This window comes from Colletotrichum higginsianum, chromosome 6, assembly GCF_001672515.1.
Source record: "Colletotrichum higginsianum IMI 349063 chromosome 6, whole genome shotgun sequence".
Classification (NCBI taxonomy): domain Eukaryota; kingdom Fungi; phylum Ascomycota; class Sordariomycetes; order Glomerellales; family Glomerellaceae; genus Colletotrichum; species Colletotrichum higginsianum.
Genome location: NC_030959.1, coordinates 2,513,055 through 2,536,003, shown reverse-complemented (window position 1 = coordinate 2,536,003; position 22,949 = coordinate 2,513,055). Strand labels below are relative to the sequence as shown.

General features: G+C 51.9%; 8 protein-coding genes across 8 annotated transcripts; 2 read left to right on the top strand and 6 right to left on the bottom strand.

Moving 5' to 3' along the window:
* Window position 1: 1 nt before the first annotated feature.
* Window positions 2-2,863, top strand: CH63R_09166 (Peptidase; the record flags this gene model as incomplete). Its single annotated transcript, XM_018304140.1, has 1 exon — window positions 2-2,863. The coding sequence occupies one exon, from the start codon at window positions 2-4 to the stop codon at window positions 2,861-2,863; it is 2,862 nt and encodes a 953-aa protein (XP_018156163.1).
* Window positions 2,864-3,386: 523 nt separating this feature from the next.
* CH63R_09165 (C2H2 type zinc finger domain-containing protein) lies at window positions 3,387-6,469 on the bottom strand (the record flags this gene model as incomplete). The annotated part of the gene is made up of 3 exons (XM_018304139.1): window positions 3,387-3,486; window positions 3,541-5,485; window positions 5,557-6,469. The coding sequence occupies 3 exons, from the start codon at window positions 6,467-6,469 to the stop codon at window positions 3,387-3,389; spliced, it is 2,958 nt and encodes a 985-aa protein (XP_018156162.1).
* A 934-nt stretch (window positions 6,470-7,403) lies between these two features.
* Window positions 7,404-8,770, bottom strand: CH63R_09164 (Kinesin-like protein; the record flags this gene model as incomplete). The annotated part of the gene is made up of 4 exons (XM_018304138.1): window positions 7,404-7,889; window positions 7,950-8,068; window positions 8,264-8,425; window positions 8,497-8,770. 4 exons carry the CDS (start codon window positions 8,768-8,770, stop codon window positions 7,404-7,406), a joined length of 1,041 nt encoding a protein of 346 aa, XP_018156161.1.
* A 2,909-nt stretch (window positions 8,771-11,679) lies between these two features.
* On the top strand, window positions 11,680-13,130 carry CH63R_09163 (O-methyltransferase; the record flags this gene model as incomplete). Its single annotated transcript, XM_018304137.1, has 4 exons — window positions 11,680-11,883; window positions 11,936-12,068; window positions 12,113-12,254; window positions 12,308-13,130. The coding sequence occupies 4 exons, from the start codon at window positions 11,680-11,682 to the stop codon at window positions 13,128-13,130; spliced, it is 1,302 nt and encodes a 433-aa protein (XP_018156160.1).
* A 408-nt stretch (window positions 13,131-13,538) lies between these two features.
* On the bottom strand, window positions 13,539-15,420 carry CH63R_09162 (Alpha beta hydrolase fold family; the record flags this gene model as incomplete). Its single annotated transcript, XM_018304136.1, has 2 exons — window positions 13,539-14,702; window positions 14,842-15,420. The coding sequence occupies 2 exons, from the start codon at window positions 15,418-15,420 to the stop codon at window positions 13,539-13,541; spliced, it is 1,743 nt and encodes a 580-aa protein (XP_018156159.1).
* Window positions 15,421-18,322: 2,902 nt separating this feature from the next.
* Window positions 18,323-18,811, bottom strand: CH63R_09161 (uncharacterized protein; the record flags this gene model as incomplete). The annotated part of the gene is made up of 3 exons (XM_018304135.1): window positions 18,323-18,347; window positions 18,407-18,607; window positions 18,720-18,811. 3 exons carry the CDS (start codon window positions 18,809-18,811, stop codon window positions 18,323-18,325), a joined length of 318 nt encoding a protein of 105 aa, XP_018156158.1.
* Window positions 18,812-20,611: 1,800 nt separating this feature from the next.
* On the bottom strand, window positions 20,612-21,693 carry CH63R_09160 (Transmembrane alpha-helix domain-containing protein; the record flags this gene model as incomplete). Its single annotated transcript, XM_018304134.1, has 2 exons — window positions 20,612-21,227; window positions 21,434-21,693. The coding sequence occupies 2 exons, from the start codon at window positions 21,691-21,693 to the stop codon at window positions 20,612-20,614; spliced, it is 876 nt and encodes a 291-aa protein (XP_018156157.1).
* Window positions 21,694-22,425: 732 nt separating this feature from the next.
* On the bottom strand, window positions 22,426-22,881 carry CH63R_09159 (uncharacterized protein; the record flags this gene model as incomplete). The annotated part of the gene is made up of 1 exon (XM_018304133.1): window positions 22,426-22,881. One exon carries the CDS (start codon window positions 22,879-22,881, stop codon window positions 22,426-22,428), a length of 456 nt encoding a protein of 151 aa, XP_018156156.1.
* Between the last annotated feature and the right edge of the window lie 68 nt (window positions 22,882-22,949).

Below are 22,949 nucleotides of genomic sequence, written 5' to 3'. Positions count from 1 at the left end.
AATGTGCCTAATCCGCCGTCTTGCCGCAGCAGTTGCTTACTGTTCTGTTGCAGTCGCCTATCAAACAGTGCCGAAAGCCTACTTTATTGAACTATCGAAGAATTTCTCAGTCGACGGGATTGCATCAAGCCCCGACACATTCGTACAAAAGGCATCCGAGCTGTCCATCCCTCTCCGGGTGCGCTACAAGTTCCTGGACCAGACGGTGTTCTATGGTCTATCAGTATCTCTCGAGCATGACGATCACGTCAGGACGCTGCGGTTTGTTCCTGGTGTCGAGAATGTCGTTCCCGTGGAGCAGATGACGCACCCACACCGCCCCTCGGTAGGAGCCTCACAAGCAAGCAAGCGAGAAACATCTCCGGTCGAATCCGATATAAAGCAGCTGCGACCAAGGTCTTCGCTCCCTCGAGATTCGGAGATTGACTGGAACAGCCCGCACGCCATGACGGGCGTCGACCGCCTCCATGCTCAGGGCATATTCGGCGATGGCGTCCGCATTTCCATCATCGACACGGGAGTCGACTATCTACACCCGGCCTTGGGCGGCTGCTTCGGCAAGGGTTGCAAGGTCGAGTTCGGCTACGACTTCGTCGGCGACGATTACGGCTCTCGCAACTTCACCCCGAATCCGAGTGCGGACCCGAGACCCGGGTGCTATGCGGGGTTCCACGGCACTCACGTTGCAGGCGTCGCCGGGATGGACGCCCCTCCCAACTCCTCCATGTTTGCCGGCCTCGTGGGAGTCGCTCCGCGAGCTACTCTCGGCATGTACCGGGTCTTTGGCTGCGACGGGACAACCTCGCATGACGCCATCGTCGCCGCCATGCAGAAGTCGGTCGAAGCGGGCGCCGACGTCGTGAGCATTTCCATTTGCGAGCTCGGCACGTGGTCCGGATACCCTCTGTCGCCCCTCTCGGCCGCGGTCGCCGCACTGAAAGCGAAGGGCGTGGCTGTCGTTGCTGCCGCTGGCAACTCGGGCACGCGGGGCATGTTCTCCATCAAGCTGCCGGCCGGGGCGGATGATGCGCTCGGCATCGCCGCGGTCGAGAACTCCAAGTTCCCGACATACCCGGTTCAGGACTCCAACGGCGCCAACTTCCGCTACGGGTCATTGTACCCCTTCCCGAAGGGCGTATACTCTGTTGTATGGGCTGACAGGGACAGCGACGATTACAACTTTGGCTGTTCCGCCTCCGACTACCCGCCAGCAAGCCAGCTCTCGGGCCCGATATCCAACTACATCATCGCCATCAAGAGGGGGCGGCCGTGCTCGCCGACTCAAATCCAGTCCCACGCCATCGCGGCCAACTACACGAGGGTCATCACATACCCTGACCCGACAATCAACGATGTGTTTGTCGAGGGCCATGCAGCACCGGGCCCTTTTCTAACTGCAGACGGCTCGGAATTCTCGATGAGCAGCGCAATTGATGATACCCTGTTCAACGCAGCTAAGAGCCCGGGCACCTATAAACTTTTCGTTGACTCTCAAAAGGCGTATTTGGTTGACCAGCCCGGCGGTGGTTTGCCAAACATGTTTAGCAGCATTGGTCAGCTTCGAAAACCCCGTTCCCTTCGTTCTCAACCTGACAAGGTGGTGATTTCTGACAGTTCTACAGGGCCCAATGCAGACTTTGCGTTCAAGCCTCAGCTGGCCGCACCGGGCGGGATGATCCTATCGACAATGCCCCTCATGGAGAAGAGCCGCGGGTACGGATTCGTCAGCGGGACTTCAATGGCCACACCATACGTGTCGGGCGTCTACGCCCTGATCAAGTCTCAACTTCCGTCTCTATCTGTCGACGAGATCTTTGCGCGCATGCAGACGACTGCTAAGCAGGTCAGAATGGCGGATTTCGACTTGACGGCCCCTGCCATCCAACAAGGGGCCGGCCTTGTCCAAGCCTACGAGGCGCTTTTTTCAAGATCGGCCATTTCCCCGGGGGAGTTCAAGCTGGTCGATGGCTATGAAGCCGCATTCACCATTGTCAACCCTTCAGACGATGATGCTATCTACACCTTTTCGAATATTCCTGCCGCTGGGACGGTGGCCTTCACGGAGAGTCGAAGCCGTTCCTCGGAGGTTGAATACATCCCTCGGTCGTTCTCGGCAAACGTCCAGTTCGTACCTGGCCATAGGATTACGGTCCCTGCCGGTTCTTCACTTGATGTGCCGTTCCAGGTGACCCCCCCGTTCGACATAGATCCCAGCCGAATCCCCATCTTTTCCGGCTTCATCGGTATTGTCTCGTCTTTTAATGAGACCTTCACCATCCCTTACATGGGCCCGGCATACAACTATAGCAACGCGCCTGTTGTCGGTTTGTCGAACATCACGGAGGCGCAGCGATCCAACGCCCTGACACCATCACGCGACCCGTTCTCTGCGCCGCAAGTCTTTGCTCAGGGCGATAAGTTTGACATTGGAAACTATCGTTCTTTCTCGTTTCGGAATTCTGATTATCCCGTGGCCTACTTCACGACACTCCAGCCAGTCCAAAAGTTCCGCTTCGACATTGTCCGCGCCAGCACCAACTTCACCCCGACCTGGTACGGTTTCGATCCCGACGTCAGACTGGACAACCTGACGGAGACCAGAATGGCTGAAAACATCACCGTCGCAGGTGCCTCCATCCTCGGCTCCATACTGGTTCAGGACGGATGGCTCCCGCATACTAATTATCAGGCAAGCTGGTCTGACAGCATAATGGACGTCAGAGCCGCCAGAGAACTGGGTTTGAAGAAGGGATCCTACCGAGTCCTTCTGAGGTGGCTCAAATTTTTCAAAGATGAAGGTGATCCTGATTCTTGGGACACCTGGTTGAGTGGCGTCGTTGATGTCTTGGAGGACGTTTTCTGAACCGAAACCGCCCCGGAATGGGTTTCTGCTTGTAAGCAGGAAGAGGGTAGTTCACGAGAAGTATTTGATGATCACACTGTTAGGGAATGCTTCTATGTTCAACCCTGAAACCCGCAAGCGTGTTAGCCAAGGTCGGCTTGTTTTGAAGTAGCTTGGTAGTCATTGATACAGAATCCAGAAGAAAAGACATTATATGGGGACTGGGTGGAAACAAGGAGCTCTGATTGTGATCTACACATAGCCCCATGTTTCTGACTCGACGCCCCAGTTCCAACACAATGAGACTCATTGCCAGCCATTTAACTAACGTTTATCTATCTAGCAGAACTTCAACATCGTTATTTTAACATCAAGTCAGATCGTCCAATGATGGGTAGCGTTTGCGGGCGACGGCAGAAAACCGTTCTCAACTCATTTTGAAGGCTGAACAGCAGTCCGCTACCCTACCCACTACCGAAACACCCCCCCCCCCCCCCCAAAAGACCACACTCCTCATCATCTATCATAATACGTGTTCATTTGGCTACCCATCTAGATGCTCCTGGGTCCCCATGCCGATACTGTTCTTGAATCTCCGCAACCACTCGTGGTTATCTGCCGAAGTCTGGTTCCACGGATCCCCGCTGGTGAAAAGTCAGCAACCGAACAAAACGCGTCAAAGGACGGAGAGAACGAACTCTTCATAAACGATGAACCGTGCTTGGTGTTGAATCTCCTCGTCCGACGGAACATGACAGTTCGGGTTGTTGGGGGACATGGTCGCCGCTATCCAGCGTCGAAGCTCTTGTGCCAGCCATCTGTGGAAGTTGGCATCGTTGAAGAAGGCATAGTTCCGTTTTACCGTCGATAAATGGGTGGGCAAACTGCGGCCGTCCGACTCGGTGCTTCCCGGTCTGTGCCATGACATATTGGTTGCCGGAAGGAAGGGTCTCGATAGGGATTCAAAGGGCTGTAGGATGTCCATCGACGGAGACGTTTCGTGATCCCTATGATACGAAACCGGTTCCGTGCTAGCATGTTGTCTGAAGTTGACATTCTCTGGCTGAAACGAAGAGGGGCTGTCAATAGCCATGGTTGAACTCTTACCCAATTCGGAGTCTTCATCGAAAGGAACTACAGCCACGTCATGAAAACTGGCTTGTGTATTGGAAACAGTCGACGTAGCCTGAAACCTGGGGACCTCCAAGGGCACTTGGATCCCAGTGTAGGCTCTTTCCCCATTGACTAGTTGCGGCTGTGTTGACGTGCCGACAGAGAATTCCACCTGCGAAAGGCGCTTCCTTGATCGGAACGGGGAAAGCCACCTCGTTGATGAGCTTATGAGGTTGACCAGCCAGTTGTCGATCAGATCCGCAGGAGACAATCCCCAGCTCTTGCCTAGCCGCGTAACTATCTTGCAGGCCTCGCTCTGCAGGTGTTGGTTGCTGAGAGCATTTGGACCCGAGTCTCTACGCGCCTCGACAAATCCGTCGAGTTGTGCCTCGCAGGGACAGCCTTCGAAGAGGCTGTATTTCCCTTTGATCTGGAGCACAGACATCATGCTCTCGGTCCGGGAGCGTATAGGGCCGAACCGGGCCTCCCTTGTGATGTCCTCTGACGATGTGATCAGGTCCCTTAGCCATGATTCGCACTCAACCCCCAGGTGGCCTTCTGACGCCGAGACTTCGGAAGCGAACACAATCCTGCAGGCCTCGAGTTGAATCTCTCTGTTGTTGGGCAAGTTCCCCGTTCGATCGAGGAAAAGTCGCAGGAAGTGGTTCAACTCGAGCGTGAGCAGCTCGTAGGCATTGCGCGGCGATTCCGGAGGCGTGCCGCTGGCCTGGTAAGGGAACGGCGAGAAGCGCTCGTACTCTATCAGATCTTCCGTCTGTGTTAGCCTGGGTCTCGAACGTGGTGGTGGTGACTCACATGGCGGGACGGAGTTTTCCACCATGTCAAACACCGCGTCCTCGAAGCCCCAATCTCCTTTCCAACTAGCCATATCCGATCCCATCTTGAAGTGATCGGCTAGGTGATCGGCTCGGATGCTCCAGGTATCAAGGGATGCGCCACAGAAGCCGCAGCGGGATCGAATATCCGGAACGGTGATTTTCCACAATTTGGCAGACCAATCCAAGAGGCCGGCGTTATGAACCAGTTTCATGTGTTGCTTGAGGTGGTCTTTCCTATTGAACGTTCTCTCTTGGCAGGAAGAAGGGTTGTGGCTGTCAATGTGCGCAGGAGAAGGGTCAATTTCGCCGCAAAACACGCAGCAAGTTTGATTCGTGCCGGGGTCAATGTCACGGGGTCCGTTTGGCGAACAAACCCACCTCTCCAGCGGCATGTGAAGCGACTTTTCATGACGCTGCCAGTCGTGTTTGGTTCTGAAAGTCTCGGTACAGAATGTACACTGATACTGATTTCGCGGGTTGGATAGTGATGTTCGCTTTGGACGCCTCCGTTGACGTGCGCGGCTGCAAATCACGGGACGAGGGATTCCGGCAGAGTTTTTCGAGCCGTGGGAATAGGCAGAGGCAAAGGAACCCCCGCTGGAGTTCCCGGCACTGCTTGCAGACGACGTGTAGTACAGTGATCGCGGTGGTTCATCATCGGTGAAGCTGGTAGTATAGCTGTCGTCTGCAACTGTGAACAGTTAGACACGTGTTGCGGGTAAGAACCCCGTTCGGGAGCCGGTTTCGAGAGGGACAACATACCTGAAGAGTTGGCATGGCTAGACGCCATAGCACGAGCGATAGCGGTGACGGTGGCCGGTTCGTGCTCCGGAGGGGAATCAACCCATCGCTCAAGGGGGTTCAAACTTTGATATCGAGGGCTACTCCGAGGAGCTGGTGTTCCTGGCCTTCTAGGAACATTGACAGGTCCGGTACTGGTCTCGGCATTCCCCGAGTACGGCGAAGTCGACCGGTGACGGCCTTGTACCTTGCCGCGTCGGCGGGCGTTGATAAGCCAGTTGGTGATTTGAACCTTGCTGAGGCCAGTCTGGTGTTGCAGTATCCTTTTCTCCTCTTCGCTTGGATATGGGTGTTGGTTATGCGAGGAGAGCCATTGCCGTAGTATGCGAGTTGAGTCCCGAGAGAACCTGGTTCCGATCTTGGGTGGTGGAGGAGTTGATGTGGTGGATGCCGTTACGGGCTCGAAAGGGCCACTGGGTCTCTTTGAAACGTCGGTCGTCGGTGGTCCCTGTGCTTCAGTTGACGATGTTCGACTGCTCTGCATGAGGTCGTTGATGGCACGGTCGTTAAAGTTCGGGTGGGTGTCCAGAAAGCTACACTCGCATCCAAGAGATGTGCAGGGTACACAACAGCTCTGAGACTCGCCTTCCTGTGCAGCCTCGCATTGATATCCCCAGGCAGTGCAGTTGACACAGGATGCAAGGGGTGTTGTCCAACCGCTTGCAAACTCGTCGTCAATGTAATCCAGGGCGCCGTTGAAAACATATGGAGAGTTTTCCCCGCTGGACAGCTCAACGGCAGGGGAAGGCAGGGTGCTGGCGCTGGCCATTGGGCCCAAGATGAGATCGGGCTGCGAATCATGAGACAAGGAAATCTCGGCGAGATTCACAAACGGATTCGTCGATGACGAGACGGTATCAGCTGGTTCGCCCATTGCTCATCAGTTACGCCGGCACCTTCGTTGCCTTTGACAACCCTGCTTGCGTTGCGTTTTCGGTGGCGACGGTATGGTCAAGGATGTCACTGACCATTTCACTACACGGACAGATAGGACGACGATAGGGCGGCAATAGGGCGTAAGTAAGGTATGGATGACTGGAAGGCAGTTGTGTTATCGCATGTCTTGCTGCAACTGAGACGAATGTTACTACGAGGTTTGCACAAGAATAAAAGACCTGCTGCCGGAGCTCAAACGGAACGCTCATACGTTGACATAACAAAGGGTCCACTGATTTGTTCTCTATGATTGGCTGTTTGGCATGTGTCAAGTGCGCCTTACACTAAAACCCCGTCGGCCGAGCCCATCGACTGATCGATCAGTCTATTGGAAAAAGGTGGCCAGGCTTAGTACCCGGTCCGAACCCGGAACCCGGTCCAAGAGAGCACTCTTTTTATGCCGCAGAAGTTTCTTGAGAGCTATGTTATCATCAGCCCTGTATTCATGTCTGCAGCCCTGCTTGCTGTGGATGATGCCGTTAAGTTCAGCCCCCACCCACTGGTTCAACTTTCGTACGTTACCCACTGAGTCACGATATCCCAAAGTCCGATTTCTGATCAGCTGACTCATTAAACTGGTCAAAGGTCACGAGGGATATGTCCTACAACAGTCCTATACAAAAAAAATCTAACTAAAGATTAGGTTTTTAGAAATGCTCGGTTTCTTCCGAAACTAATAGTAAGCAGGCTTGTACCACAAAGGTGCAGTTTCATGAGGGCGTCTAGTCGCCCAGCTGATGTTTCCCAGCTTCTTAAAGATAGGCATTTTTCATGATGCGCTTGTGACTTTGATGGGCCTTGTTTTTCTTTTCTTTCCTGCTTCATCACGAACATCTAGCTCAGCGGTATCAACTTGTTTAATCCTCAAGATACTATCCGTTCTTCCCGTCAACTGATCCTGCGGCGTCTGGATTCGTGACAACAGGTACAACAGAGATCTCGAGGCTGTTTTTGGTTCCATTTTCGATCCCACCCATAATTCCCTGGACGGCAATACCGTCTTGAGATGGTTCGGCGATCTCTTCCTCCGTTACTGCAAGCGCTTCTGAACTGTGCTTAGCAACTGCCGTGACATCGGTCTGTGTGTTCTGCGTTGCTCGTGTCGGGTTTGTGATGTGTGTAAACCATAGTTGAGTAAGGCTGAAAGGATCCCGAGGTTTTTTGTTGGGATTTGACGCTCCGCTACTCATCTCGATACCATCGGATCTTTGACTGGACTTCGGTGTATGCCGATACCCCTTCTGTGTCCAAAATTTCTTTTTGAAAAGCGGCACTATCATTGGGGCCTGTCCAACAAAGATCGCGACGAAATCTTCTCGGAGAGACCACATAGCGCCCGGACCAAATTGTCCGGTTGGCTAGTCAAACAGACATGAGTATCTGGAAGAAGCAGATCAACCAGAGAGATTGTTACTTACGTGAAATATCAGAATCACACGGATGATAGCTGCCATTATACAGAAGACCCCGAGTCCGAAGAGAAAGTATACTCCAATTTTACGCCAGACAGAGGCTCGAACCAGACTGAGAACCTGGTCTGTTTGTCAATAAAGTAAGGCCGCGCAGAACTCTGCCTCAAGAAGGCTTACTGGTATAGGAATTGCAATTATACAAAGGTCAGTGACCACATTCATTGAAAGAATGCTGAAGAAATAGACTTTGTTCTGTGGGACGCAATTTTCTGTTTCGTTTTAGTGGCTTATTTGCAACACATAATGATGAGTCGGCCTACCTCCGGGGTCTGGTCGGATCTGCCACATTTTAGAGAGGGGCCGGCAAGTCAAGGCAATGATGAAGACTATCGCAATTGCTGTCGCGCCCACGAGACCCATCACCGGGAAGATGAACTTTTCTACCCACTGCCCCGCGACCAATCGTCGGTAGAAGAACAGCACTGTTTTTTGTCAGTATACGTCGAAATCAATTCCGAAAAGGAGTAGAAGCCCGAATCAAACGTTTGCTTACTGTGAAACTTCAACGTCCACACGATCGATACGTAGATGCACATGCCAGCAACGAAGTTCTTCGATCCATATTCCCATAGATAGCTGGCCCAACAACTTAGCAGGAGTGCCCACAGCAATTTCAAACACTTTGGGACAACGTACAACTCCGATTCTGGCATTGTCCTCCGTTGTTCCGGTGTCAGCAACGACGTGTGCCGACCTTGCGACACGAGAGTGAAAAGTGTCGCCATGACACACACGGACGTGTAGAGGGCCTGTTTGCACGTCAGCATTTCGTACGTCATTGGCACTCATTCCTGTGCTATCGGTCATCTTCTTTACCCATGCTAAGAAAACGAGATAGTCATCTGGTCGAAAACCAGCGACACCAACAAGTCTCGCCCGGCAAAAGACCCTGGCGGCAATCAGCAAAGTCGCAATGACACACAGCGTCCAAATTTCGGCGATGATCGGGTTTATCTCCATAGCCGATGGGTCTCGCAAGCAAAATGCTCATTTTTCTGTCACAACGTAAAGATCATTGGAAAGGTAATCCAAGACTGATTGATGTGATCAAGACACAGACAGGTCGGCCGAGATCTGCGTCCTTTTGAAGGTGAGGGGATCTGTTCAAGAAAGACTTTTGAGTTGCCGGCAGGCCCCTGACAGCAGTGATGGTTTAGGATTTGCATCAAGAAAGTTCTTTATCGTCAAGGTAACCTGGACTCGGAACACCCTGAGTCGGACTGCATTGGCAGAGCTTCTCTTGGAATGTTGGCAAAACATCTACAATGTAAGACCTTTACCTATCGAACGTCTACAACCCATTCACGGAACAACTTCAATGAGACCAAGTGAAATATGCAGTGTTGTTGTTTCTTATGCGAGTAAAATCACAAAAAAGCCAACCCTCCCCCCCCCCCATGACTGTCGGTTTGCTATGGAAGTAATTATCTCAGGCACGAGAAGAATTCGGACCGCACCAAGACCCGCGAGGCCTTCTTTCTCGAGTTCGCCCGCGCACGCTTCCTACGCGCAGTTCTATATCCTTGGGCCCAGAAATCGCGGGTTGATTAGGTATGCCGGATAGGGCTGGCTGTGACATAGTATTTGCAAGAACACACGAAGTAAACCTTTGGGGTGGTTTTTTTCTTCTTCTTCTATTTTTATTTTTTAACAGCGTGCTTTCGCTTTGCAAAACCCGAAAGGTCTTCGAAGAATATTCGTCTGGCTCAAGTCATGCCTATTAACACTGTTTAATTCGTTTGAATACCGTCGTTGACGGGGAACAAGTGCAAAGGAACTACAAACTTGGACATCATGCCGTTACCAACTCGCTTCACTAGCAGCGCCTCATGATGGCATGCGTAACTTCTCCTAGAAGAGTTCTTGCGACTAATTATGCGAACAAAAGACCCATCACCTAGCTGGCTCAGTCGGGTTCCTCCGGCGTCACATACACGGAGTGTTACGACAGCCCCAAATATGGTGAAGTTTGCTAGCTGCGACTTTTTTAGGTTGTCCTGAGTCATTGCTGTGCAGTACCTGTAACATGCTGGCGCGAGGCAATGTTCGTCCAAAGTCTGCTCTCAAAATGTTTACCCAGCCTTGGAAGTCAACCGTCCTGAGAGCAAATCATCCTTAGCAAATCAGTCTTTTGACAGAGTTGGAATCAAACATCTCCGAATACTAAACATTTGGGTTCTGTTGGAATCGGCATCTGTCAGATGTCGGCACGGCGAGGAACTATCGGCTCGGATGCTGTTGCACCGTCCTTGACTGGTGACCTACGGAAATCAACACCACCTCATTAAACCAAAAAAGCCCAATAACACCTTCACTGGGCTTCTGTTCTATAGGGATACATCTATGAGAATCACAATGGTGTATGCCCAGCAGGATTCCGATGGGACAGTGGAGACGGCCAGTGAATGGACCAATCAGTTCACACGAATCCATATCGTCGGTCCAGTCGAAAACAACTCCATACAAATAGCCTGCAATCAAAACAAACTTCAAAAGGTTCATTAGATATGCTGTATTATTACTATAAATGTTGACAAGCTTGTATGCCTATTACACGTGTCAAGGGCAACCTGCCTGGAACTGTTAGTAAGCCTGTAAATGATATATTTCCACTTCTGACGATGTCTTTGCGGCCATATCTAGGCAAGCATTTCTGTTCTTATGTCTCAACCAGACTAGGCTACTCAGGTCATCCCGACGGGAAAGCTTTCACACCAAACCCGCACTCGTCGCCCTATGATGGCATGTTCACAAGCTTTTTATGTCAACAGTGTCACGTGTCTGCTCTGGAGGGATGCCATTCAGGCTGGACGGGAGGTCCCGGCCTGCCTACGTATTAATTACCTCTTATTCATCATAGAGAAGTAGAGAGATGGACTCAATCACTAATCCATTCCGCTTTTTAGTTGATCTCGGCACTCTGTACCGTGCATTGCCAATCAGCCGACGGAAAAGATGATGGGATGTTGACCTCGGCGAAAAATAATTTTCCTGTTATGGTCTGCTAAAGGTGGAGATTATTGGAGTTTTGAACTCTGTGTCTGTGAGCCCAAAGTCTATGTCACTGTACGTCCCGCAGTCGAGTCTTATCGTGCCCCGGATTTGGAACTCCGGTTCGAGGATCCGATTTTCCAAAGTTCCAGACGAAACAAAGTCTCTTGCTGCATCGCCCAGCTCTGAGAGTGCGGAGCTCCGCCAGTGGTCACCATTGATAGGTGGCCGGTTTCCAAGCGTTGAGCGAATGTGACGGTTGAATTACAGACAGAGGTTGATCAGACCGCAACGCATCTTTCGTTGCTGACGCTAGACCTGACTTTCGGTGCTTAGCGGCGCCGGAAGAGGATCTCCCCTTCCAAGTAAGGCAACCCAGTCGTGGTCGTATCATAATTTAGCCCTACCGTCCATCAATGAATGATACAGTTTTCCCGAATCGATTTATCTTCATCTGTACTGCCGGATTCCTTTGTTGAAATCGGGAAAAAGTATCGCACCCAAAGTCGAAAGCATTACATCCACTTACCATCGCCTCATATCAAGCATCAGGTACTTAAGCGTCTGCTCTGAGATCTAAAGACATCTCTCGAGCCTCAAAATTTCCATTAGTTTGGACGGAACTCAATATTGATTTCTCTTTCTCACTCTTGGGAGTCAAATTACACATTCCGACTGCTTCGCAATGCCATTCTCGGGACCAAACACAGCTAATAGCTTGAACGGCGGATCTACTCGTGGGTCCGAGTACTTGTGCACCGTGGAAAATGTCACCGCAGATGCGTTTGCTAGTGACAAAGACCGAGCGAAGGCACTTCAAGCAACGTACGAAGCCATTGCCAGGTTGGAGTCACCTTGGGAGACCGTCGTCAGAATCCAAGCAAACATGGCACGTTTTCTTACGAACAAGCTGATGTCATTTTGAAGTTAACGAAGAGCAGTCTGCTGTTACACTCGGGCTCAAGATCATCAAAGATGTGGGCTTGATGCCCAAGTGGCACGAGAAAGGCAACATCCCCATGACAAGCGCGCAGCTCGCCGAGCTGGTCGGAAACTGTGATCCTCAGCTTCTACGTAAGTGTTGCCTTGTCTTATTGGCCATATAAATCATCCATAAGATTTTCTGACTGCCCAAGATCGATTTCTCCGGCTTCTGGCCTCGAACGGCTTTCTCGAACAGACCCCGGATGAGAAGTTCAAACCGAATCGGTTCTGTATTGAACTCGCAGATCCGGATTTCAACATGCTCACCGACTTCCAGTCAGTATCTTTGCTACCCACATGTGACGGAAACTTCTTTCTAACAATGTTAGTTATTTAATTTGCGAAAATGAATATCGCCTCATGCCTGAATACCTAGCCGAGAGAGGCTACAAGAATCCCACTGATCCACACGACACCGTGGTGAAAAAGTCCACCGGCTATAATGGAGACCTTTGGTCGTATATGAAGGAAAATCCAAAGATTGGGGAGTCGTTCAACATTGTCCAAAAGGTATCGACAACCATGGAGCCAGCCTGGACAGACATCTATCCTCCCCAAAATTTGGTGCACGAATCTGACCCCAAACTTCCGCTCTTTGTCGACGTAGGCGGAGGCATTGGTCAGGGCCTTCTGAATATTTACAATATGTATCCGGAAGAAGCCTCGAGGCTTTATCTCGAAGATCTTGGAGAAGTCATTGCTGATGCAGACGCAAAGTCGATTATCCCCGCTACCGTCAACAAGCTGGAATATAACTTCTTCACGCCACAGCCAATAAAGGGTAAAGCTCCAAACACAGAGCCAGCTACGCAGGGTGTTGACTGTGTAACAGATGCACGAGCATATTATCTACGTCATATCATTCACGACTGGCCGGATGAATCAGCTCGAGAAATCTTGCTGATGCAGAAGAGTGCAATGAAGCCTGGTTACAGCAAACTGCTCATCTACGATCATGTACTCGACGACCAAAAATGTTCCTCGGGCGCTGCTGCGTACGATATTGCAATGATGGTACATTTTTGTGCACAGGAGCGCACAGAGAAACAATGGCTGGCGCTGTTTGACTCTGTGGGACTCAGGGTGGCCAAGCTCTGGAAGAAGCCACCAGGCACTTCCAGTGTAATTGAACTTGAAGTCCCGCTATCTTAGGGGAAAAAACCATTCAAGGTCTGGCCCTATAAATCCAACCCAGTCTATCTCTACATGATTTTTTTGGTGTATTGTTCGCGAATTGGAGAGTTTAACGGACAACGTCTATTGACTGGTCATCTCCCAGTCTATCATATCCTAATTATCTGGAAAACTAGTATTTAGGATGTCAATATGCATCACAGATGAAAATGGAAGAGCTCGTGACGATGCTAGCTTATAGAATTGATTACATGATGCCTGAAGGAAAACAGTGGTGGCTGCGTGACTCACGAGAGGGACTGCAGTGATGGCAACCCCCCAGAAGCTTGTCCGAAACGTTCCACAAAGCACCATAGTTAAGATGGTAGTTTGAACAAGGTACCAAAGGCTCCAGAAGATTGCGGCCGACACATTCAATACTATCCTTCACATGTTCTTCAACTCTACAACCTCTTGCGTCTGTTGTGGCATGCCGTAGATGCTCTCGGGCCCGCCAATGAACTTGTCGCCGAACGGCTCGAATCCGTCGTCTCGTCGGCAGTACGTCTCGATGACGTTTTGGATGGGCTTGTGAGGAAACGGAACCATGATGCCCTGCCCGTGGTCCTTTCCATCAAGAAACATGAGCTCCAACTCCTGTTTCCCGGTCCATTCATATCGTTTCCAGATTTCAATGTCATCCGGCGACCATCTTACATCCCCGGAGTACACGTAGCTAGCCACCGACTTGGGGGCAGTGACGCAATCCTCCCCTCCCAGGATCACGGTGCTGCGCATTCCCACTTGCACGCCGTTGCCGAAAACGGCGGTTTCTTCTGGAGAGCCGGAGGCATAGTAGCCCGCCTCGATATTTCGCAGACTTGGGGTCAGCATCTCACGCCACATCAGAGACTCTCGCCAGCAGAGTCTCCGTGCGAGTGTGTATGCAGTCCCGGCATCTGTTGCGCTCGCCCACCAGATCTCCCACTCGTTGCCGTGTCCTGTTCGTCCGCGTATAGAGGGCGTCGGCTCCCTGCGAGTAAAGTTAAAAGCTACATCAGGGAGGTGTAGCAACAGAGAGACCGGGTCTATCAGGATAGTCGCGGCAACCCGTGGCGCGAAGTCCGCTCTTTGTAATAGCTGCCCCATCAACAACGTTCCGTAACTGTTGCCAATGAGAACAAAGTCGTCCCACGTTCCTCTCTCTCCCGAACCAGGGGCAGGCTGAGAAGCTCGTTGTTGCGCGACGCATTTTACTATCATCTCGCAGAGCTCAGGTGTTGGAGGGAGTGGGTATGTCGTAACGCGTGATGATATCGGCAACATTTCCACGGCAAGGATTCCGACATCCTTTGGTATGGTGTGAAGCCAGAACATGTAAGGAATCAAACCAACGCCTAGTCCATGGATGAAGACGATCGGACGTTTTGTTGTAGACTTATGTGGGCGGTACCAGTACGACATCCCGTCGGCAGCGGAGTGGGTGAATGGCAAAAGGTTGACGAGCCGAACAGGGAAGACTTTGAAGAACGTCGAAAACGGCTGTTTGTAATGACGATATCCTTGCGTAAGGAGATATAATGCCATCAGGTTATCAAAGATTCCAATCACCTGGTGAGAGTACAGTCAGCTGATATTCAGTAGGTAGAATCGAATGCAAACCATCTATCGTTTGCCTTTAGTTGTCTGTGGTGTGTCGTTGTAGACTCCGCAGACATACGAAGAGTGACAATCAAAACTTCCAACTCACCATGTAGTAGAACAAGCTACGATGTTGAATTATCACAGGGTCGAAGGAAAGCCTCAGTGCCTCAGCTTTCCCCCTACCCGAACGCAACTTGATCCCAAACGTCTCTTCCGCATCGTCGATGTATTGGTCGAGTTCGGCATTGATCTCTTTTGTGGGTCGGTTGGTCGTGTTGTCGTGTTCGAAGAGCGCCCAAAGCAGCCAATCTTTCAGGTTTTCTCGACGAATATCCTCCATGTGAGCATTGAGCATCCACTTCCGTACAAAGTCTTCCCCATCTGGCACAAGACTCAACGCCTTGTAGAAGAGACGAGCCCGCTGTGACCGGCTCATGGGGGGAGGCCGATAGGGTTTGTACGTCTGGAGGTACCATCTATACGGGAGGAAGAAGAAGAGATAGAAGAGGACCTCGATGGCGGCAATAACCTCGATGAAAATGGAGACTGGGTGTGCGATGGCCTTGACGCCCCCAAGGGCGAAGATAGCATAGAAGTATGTGAAACCCAGTAGCCCAAGGTCTCTCATCATGACGATGAGAACACGTACCGCAATATATTGCGGCCATGTCTTCTGGACGATCATCGTGGGGTGTCGTAGTTGGCGATACCGTGTTCTTCCTCCGTGTGGCCGGGAGCTCGGACCAGAGCGCCAGTGCAATGCTGATCGAGACGCCTGTAAATCGATTTCTGTCGGCCGTCGAACTCCAGAAAAACAACGCTTGCCGTAGTGCAGTCGAATCGACTAGTAAGAACTGCGATGCAAACGAGCTTTGGACGTCGGTTTATCTATCATTACCGGCAGTAATGTGCCGAGAATCCACCAGATGCTTCCGGGCCTGATATTTCATACGCTCAAAAAGCTTAAGAGAACGTGCAGTTCCCCCCCAATCCTCGAGAGAGCCCTCGGAGCCAGCCGAGCTTCTGTGACGTATGTCGTCGGAGGGAATGAATCGCACGTGGCGACGCTGGAGTGGTAGCCTGTGAACAAGCGGACCTCCGTATTCGCAAAATAGAGTGGGAACAAAGGGTCCTTAACTTGTCATCGAGGTGGAGATGATTGAAGGCAATCGTGGGCCGCTTGCATGATCATGCCGGCTGCAGTAGTTTCAAACTGACTTGCCGCACTTTGGATGTATTCATGACAGGATCTAGCCCTTTCGGAAATATGTTGCGCGTCTGTCAACGTGGCTTACCTTTACTGTCTCAAATAACGGCAGCCAATAGATTTAGTTCACTCGGCTGGAATTGGTGACCAAAGAGCGACAGGCCACCAGAGTAGCGATAAACACCGGCCAAAACCAAATATGTCGGACCTTGCCGGGCATGTGAGGCCTTGCCGGAATCTGTATGGCCAAGACTCAGATTCCCTGTTGGATATCTGGATCTATTGGAGTGAAGCATCTGAAGTCTAGTGGTTTTTGGTGTCATAGTTCATGTACTCCGAAGGTCTGATTATGGGATACCCCTGTCTTCGTGTATTTTACTGTCAAAGCAGACATAGTGCCGAAGGCCGCATGATTTCCAGCATCCGGGGGGAGGGGGCAACCGCCGTGTTCGTTAACTCAGCGTGTTCGCTTCGAGTTGTATCGCCTGGCAGTAACTTGCGCCCTCTCGTCCTTTGTCGTGGAAAAAGTTCCACCAGCTGCCTCGGCACTCGGGCGATAAAAAACAACGCCTGTTTCCTTACCTCTGCCACACCCATAATCGGCGCTGTTTTATGTCACCCGAGTGGCTCGGGAAAGCCTACGATACGATACGATTTGTAAAGTGTTGCCATTTCAAAAATCGTCGATACGTCATGAATGGAACAAGTATACCGCCACGAACTCCTCGGTAGGAATTACCATACATGGAATGTGCTCGCAAAAGAAGCTTCTGGGATGTTTACTGGGAGCCCTCTAACCCATGAGCAGCCTCAACGGCCAGAAAATCCATCCTCGTGAGGCACTGTCTTTGCAAGACGCACAGCTAAAGCATTACCTAGTGGATCAGTTGCAAGGGCGCTCCGGGCTTCGGACCCGATTCGGCTGAACGTCCCGTCCCGGCTCAGATGTGCCTTGGCAGGACCGAGAAGCGGGTGCCCGGCCAAGTCCATTAGGTCCTCTGAGCTCAACTTCGTAGCGTCAAATATGTACCTTTATACTCCATCTACATTGGCCATTTCCACTTTCACTGTTATTGCTCCAAGGGAAACAGGCCACTATGATATCGTTTCCAAGGATTTGCTGCGCTACAGAGCTGGAACCACCCTTGCTTAATGACTGCAGAAGATTGCTCCATCGCGCGAGTCTCAGTTACCAGAGCCCGTTCTTCAAACAGCCTAGGAGCTGTATCTCTGCATCAAGAAAAGACAGACTGTTTTCCAATATTCAGGGAGGATTAAGCTTAGCTCGAGCTTAAATTTCGGCGTTAGCATGAGATCAGGGAGAGCAGGACAGGCTTTGATAGAAAGCAGTCTTACCCTGCGCCTGCTTGATATACGAAGTTCACTTGTTCGTCATATCCTTTGCCACTTCAACAACTACAAAAAGCTTCCTACTTTGGATGCGTCAACCACAAAATCTATCCCACATATCTGTTTTTACACCATGAGTCGCTCATAACCGTGAATAGTGTATCTCAAGTGGATAGGCATTCGCCTTCGTTACAATTGGCCCCAAGTGGTCTAATTTTGATACTGTTACTAGGGTATCTGAGGTTCAAAATTATGCCATAAATACAGCTGGCAAAGAGATCTCTATAAAGTTTGTTCAAGCCCAGATGTAGAGCACAGTGACTTGATTGCGCAAGAGATGTTGCTGTCTGCGGCAAGTGACGAGGGAAGTGTATCAAGCCATGGTCAGACCAAGAAATTGAGGAAAAAGGGACTTCCTAGCAAGAGCAACCAATCCTTTCTCAGCCTCTGATCTCCGAGTGCTAATGAAGTAGTCTCATGGGTTTCCATTGGCGAAAAACCGGAAAGAAGCACCGATGCTTTGGAAAGGCGAGGGACGGCTTCTTGACCGTCAACCGTCGTCTGTATAAATCCTTGCGCAATGTTTCCCTTTGTCTTCAAAGATAGGTTTTATCAGTACACGGGACATGTTTAGAAAAAGATTCTTAGAGACTAATGGGTTAAAACATCCTCCTAGATGCCTCTGATGGTGGGCGGGGCTATCGGTACTAATTGTTGATTCGAACTCGTCACTTTGACGCTGATGCTTTAGTTTGTCTATCCACTAGCCACAAGCCCGACGATACCTTTTCGCGGTGAGTAAATCCATATGGGTGCATTCCAACATGAGAAACAGGATGGTTGGGCAGGAAATCAAGGTGTCGGTAGAACCCAAGCCATGCATCTCTTACTGGATCATAACACAATACTGTCATTTAGTCAACAAAGTCTAATCTAATTGAATGATGTTGTCAAGGTGTTCAAATTAAGTATCTATTAGTTTCAAGGCTACGGTGGTATATGGTTGACGTTGGATAATGTGATCGTTGACTTAGGAAATCGGGCAGTTGATGGCGCTGCAGAACAAATGGTCAGTCTTGGGTTCTCAACGGCGCACTCGACATTGTTCACGTACTTGACGTCCTTTGCGTTGGCAGTGATGCCGAAGGGCTGCTTTCCGTTCACGTCGCACTTGGCGAAGACGTTAGGGACGAGCTGCTGCGATGTCGTGCCGCAGTCGAGGTTCCAGGTCTTGCCGCTGGCGCCAGTGACGTCGATATCGTGGCCGACGCTGACGTATTGGTCGACGATGCCGTCACCAGTGAAGTAGCTTCGCCTCAAGAGTCAGTCGTTGCAGCTCGCAAGTTAACCAGGCTGGCATGGGGGGGGGGGGGGGGGGGAGCTGCGGCTAAGAGCAACCCATGCTTGGGGAAAGGGAAAGTTCTCACCATCCGTAGATGATCTGGCGGCTCTCAAGAGCAGGGGCAGCCTGGGCTCCAGCGACCAGGAGGGCGGCGGCGATGGTGGTGAAGGCGTGCATATTGAATATTACTACTGGTCGACTGGAAGAATTATTCTACTGTGGTTGGGGTTTTGGGGAAACGAGTGACTGGTTTACTGGAATGACAGAGAAAACGATGCAGCTCCTCCAGCCTCTTATACCAAGGTGCGCGGGGCTATCCTTCGTATTCGTCGATCTATCTGCATTTAGCTTTCACTCTCGGACTCGGTATGGAGCATGCAACGCATTCCTTGATATTGCCTCAAATGCCGTAATGGACATCGCAGACTGCACTCCTACCGTAGCATGAGCTGTCAATCTCCGTTTGCCGGGGAACCCGAGTACAAAGATAGCTCAGTAGTCCAAAACTCTAACCCGCTCGCTTGGGGTCCCGCAGCTACTTCCGGTGGAGAAGGTGGCAGAGCATAATAGAACACCTCATTTCGACCTCGGAACCGTGTCCTTGTCTTGTCAGGAGAAGGAGTCAAACAGCTGCCAGTGTTGGTTGGACTCGAAGATACACAGCCAAAGATTATAACCTCAATTGCCATCTAACACAATCGTTCATTCGACTCTTTGTCCGTTTCAAAGACTTTGTTCACGTTTCTGTTCATGTTACAAGAAGATGCGCTGTAGACCCCGATGGCAACGGAAAGAAGGAAGTACATGACTCGGGTTGGTGGACTCGATGAGTGGTTTGCTTGCGCAGGAGCCCGCGGACCTCCAGCGAGTGGACGTTCAGGGCGGTGCTTGGGATTCTTGGAATAGGTCAAATGGGGGAATTATAGAAACAAGGACATGGATCCTTAGGCCAGCGTTGGCCGGTTCATCTGAAGACAACGTTCGTATCCAGCACCGTGGTGCCCGGATGGAATAGTTGTGTCACCATTTGAACCTTTCTCTCATTTCTTCGCCGATGCCCTCCGCGAGTCCCATCAGGTGCGAATGGGCTTCACTGCTCTGAAGTCTAACAATACTCCAGTTTTATCTGCACAGGGTAGTTCTTACAGAGACAGAACAATCAGTTCAAGATTGATAGGCAATAGTTCTGACCATAAACCCCAACCTCTGTCATATGCAATGGCCATTGGGACCCGATGGGATAGTTTTCGAGTCGATCAGCAGCAGCCTTTGGGCATGGAATAATATCATCGACGTCAAGCTTGCTAGTCGCTACCAGGCTCAGCTTGTGAACAGCCTATCGAAACAGTGACTCGACAGAAGCAAGAACATGCCAAACTGGCGATGCCGAAGCCGAACCCACCAGTTGGACTCTTTTAAGGCGTTGCATTTCTCAAGAGTTTTGTACCCAGCGGCAGATTAAGGAGAGTCGTGCGTGCTCCGTTGATCGCCCTTTGCGCGGATGAACCTTCTCGAATGGTTCCACCCAGAGTCTGGCCGGGTCCGCATGGCATGCATGACACGTACCCATCGAGAAGACGGGCGGGGAACTCAAAAAGGCATTCGGGGTTATCCTTTTGCTGGGCGGCCCGATGGACGAAGCGGCGCCGTGGCTCCGGAGGTGGAGCCGGGCAATCATGATGCCGAAAGAGCACGAAGTCTCCGACATTCGGAACTTTCATATCAAGGACTGGTTCTATCGAAAGAAACAAAAGGCTCTACATATCTTCTACAAAGCACCTAGTTTATACCGCCTTGGCGATATTGACGGGCCTGGGCTTGATAAAGCTCGTATCAAGTCCCTTCGGCCCCAAACTAACAGGTAATTGCGCCGTGCCTCAGCTGGGCAGAAGGTACGCCAAGCAGTATGCCGAACGACACGCGACACACCCCTTCGCATCACGCCTATGCGTCTCACCAAGTGCTCCTCGCTCAAACTCACATTCTCGATTCCAACTCCCTGGGTGGATCCCCCGGCCGATACGGATACTGGTGATCCCCGACCATCTCGTGCCTCACGGACGGCTCCTTCGGTTCCGCCGGCAGCTCTTGCACGTTCGTACTCGACTGTGGCCTATTGCCTTTGGAGGCGGCCGCATACCCATTTGTCTTCCTCTTCCTCCTGCGCCTCAAGAGCCAGAACCCGAACAGGCAGGCCGAAATCACCAGGACCCCCGCACCGGCACCAATGCCGCCAGCGGCGCCGGAGCTCAGGCCCGTCCCGGCGCCGGCACCATCGCCGTCCTGTCTTTCCCTCGGTACGGACCCCTCGCTCTGCGCCGCGGTCGGTCCTGGGTCTTGCGTAGCCGACGTTGACGTCGATGTCGGGAAGGCGCCGTCCCAGACCTTGATCTGGACGCCGTGTGCGTTTACGGCGCCAAACGTCTCGGTGCCGGTCTCCCTTGCTATCTGCGTCGTCCCGTCCGATACCCTGGTCACGGCGCTGATGGTCCACTTTCCGTCCCGCTCGGTCGTGATCGTGCTGTAGCAGGCCAGCGTGTTCTGCCACGAGTATCTCTCGTTCGTGCTCGTCAGGCACGAATGTACTAGTTGACTGTATGGGTTCCCGGTCAGCGGCTCATCGGCCATTCAGCGTGGCGGGAAGAGCGTCGGCTCCTAAGCAGCTCCTCCAAGGCATCAAGAGCTATGCGCCCAGCTTGTTTCTGATATCGCACATTGTACCCCAGCAGTTCGGGGGTGGAATGCGGATAAAGCAGAACAGGAAGCGAGCGAGAAGGCGAAGGGCTGGGCGAGACTTACGTCGGGCAGCAGGTGAAGATGGTCTCTGTCACCGTCGCGAACGTTTCGAGCCGGGAACAAGCCTCGGTGTAGCCACTCGGGCAGACACCCGGCGCGTAAAGAGCCGTTCGATCCGGGTCGTACCCGTCCGGGTAGCAGTCGGTCGAAGACGCCGGTTCGCCCTGGAGGAGGTAGTACTGCACATCATTGACCTGGATGTGCGCGATTCCCGTATGGGTACAGGACGCCGGCGGCGTGAACGTTGTCGTGAGGGAGCTCATTTCTCAACTGGCCGGGAACAGCGATTTTCCCAGCAGCTTCGTCAAAGGGTGGAAGAAAGAGGGGGGGGGCGTCTGCTGGAATCTATGTCTGGGGAAAAGTTGCAACCCGAGCAGAGCCAACGACCCCAGGCAGGGTTTCTCGTTATCAAACAAGACCCACGGTGGCAGGAGCAACATCATCCATCTAGGCATCACACTCAGACCCTTGCACGTACGTTGTGTTGGATGTGACAGTTCCGCTCATTGGCCGATTTTGCGGGCCGGGATGTAGCCAAGGGCGGCTCAGCGGCCGCGGTCCTGTGCCGTCGTGGCAAGATCCAATCAGTTACCGACCTCAAGCCTATGTCTGTTGGATCACCGGGATACTATTTCGGAATACCTTGAGGAGACCTCGCTTGGGATCCTCCCCCCAGCACAAAAATGGAGCAGCCCTCGGGGTCCCCTGCAGAAATGAAGCCTTCCAAGCTTGTTTAAGGCGACACTCCCGATCTTGGCATTGTTCTAGTTCGTTCCCGTTCCAACAAGCTCTCCGAGGCCTTCTTACTTGATACATTGATACCTTGGAACCTATTTGCTGATACCCATATCAACTGACGTGATGGGACTCGTCTGTTCCGATATCGTGAAACTCAGCATGGACTGGCCAGCCCAGTTCTCTCAAGTTCTTGTATGCGTAGTAGCCACAACAGAAATCAGACAACCGGCAGACTGCTACCCTAGCGCTCCCTAGACCTAAGAAGGGTTGATCTCCTCAGGTTGAAACCCGTGGTATACCTTGACATATTCCTCCTCCTCCTCCTCCTCCTCCTCGGCCACCTCGTCGTTCAGTTCAGCCAGATAAAGCAGCACAGAAATGAATTTGCCGCCGTCCTCGCAGTTGCCGTCGGCAACGTACATGATCTCGCTGGTGACATTCATCCACCACTTCTCCGTGGCTAGGCAGATCTCGATCTCAGCGCTCGGACCGACATCGTCGGTTTCGTTCTCTGTGACGCTCAAGCCGTCGTCCTCGTCGTCGGCGGCGGCGGGCGTGTGTGCGTAGATGTGGACGATCTTGCACCCGTCTTTTTCTTTGACCCGGAGCACGTCGAACGGGACGGTCGCGCCTCCGATGCGCAAGTCGATGGCCTCAGCGAGCCTCTCGACCTCAGGCCTGTGGTCCACCAGGGCGGGCTTCCGGACGGGCATGGGTGCTTGTTCCGTATTGGGATCGACGCCGTGCTGCGTAGAAGTTGTTGACCTGCCTGCTTTAACGC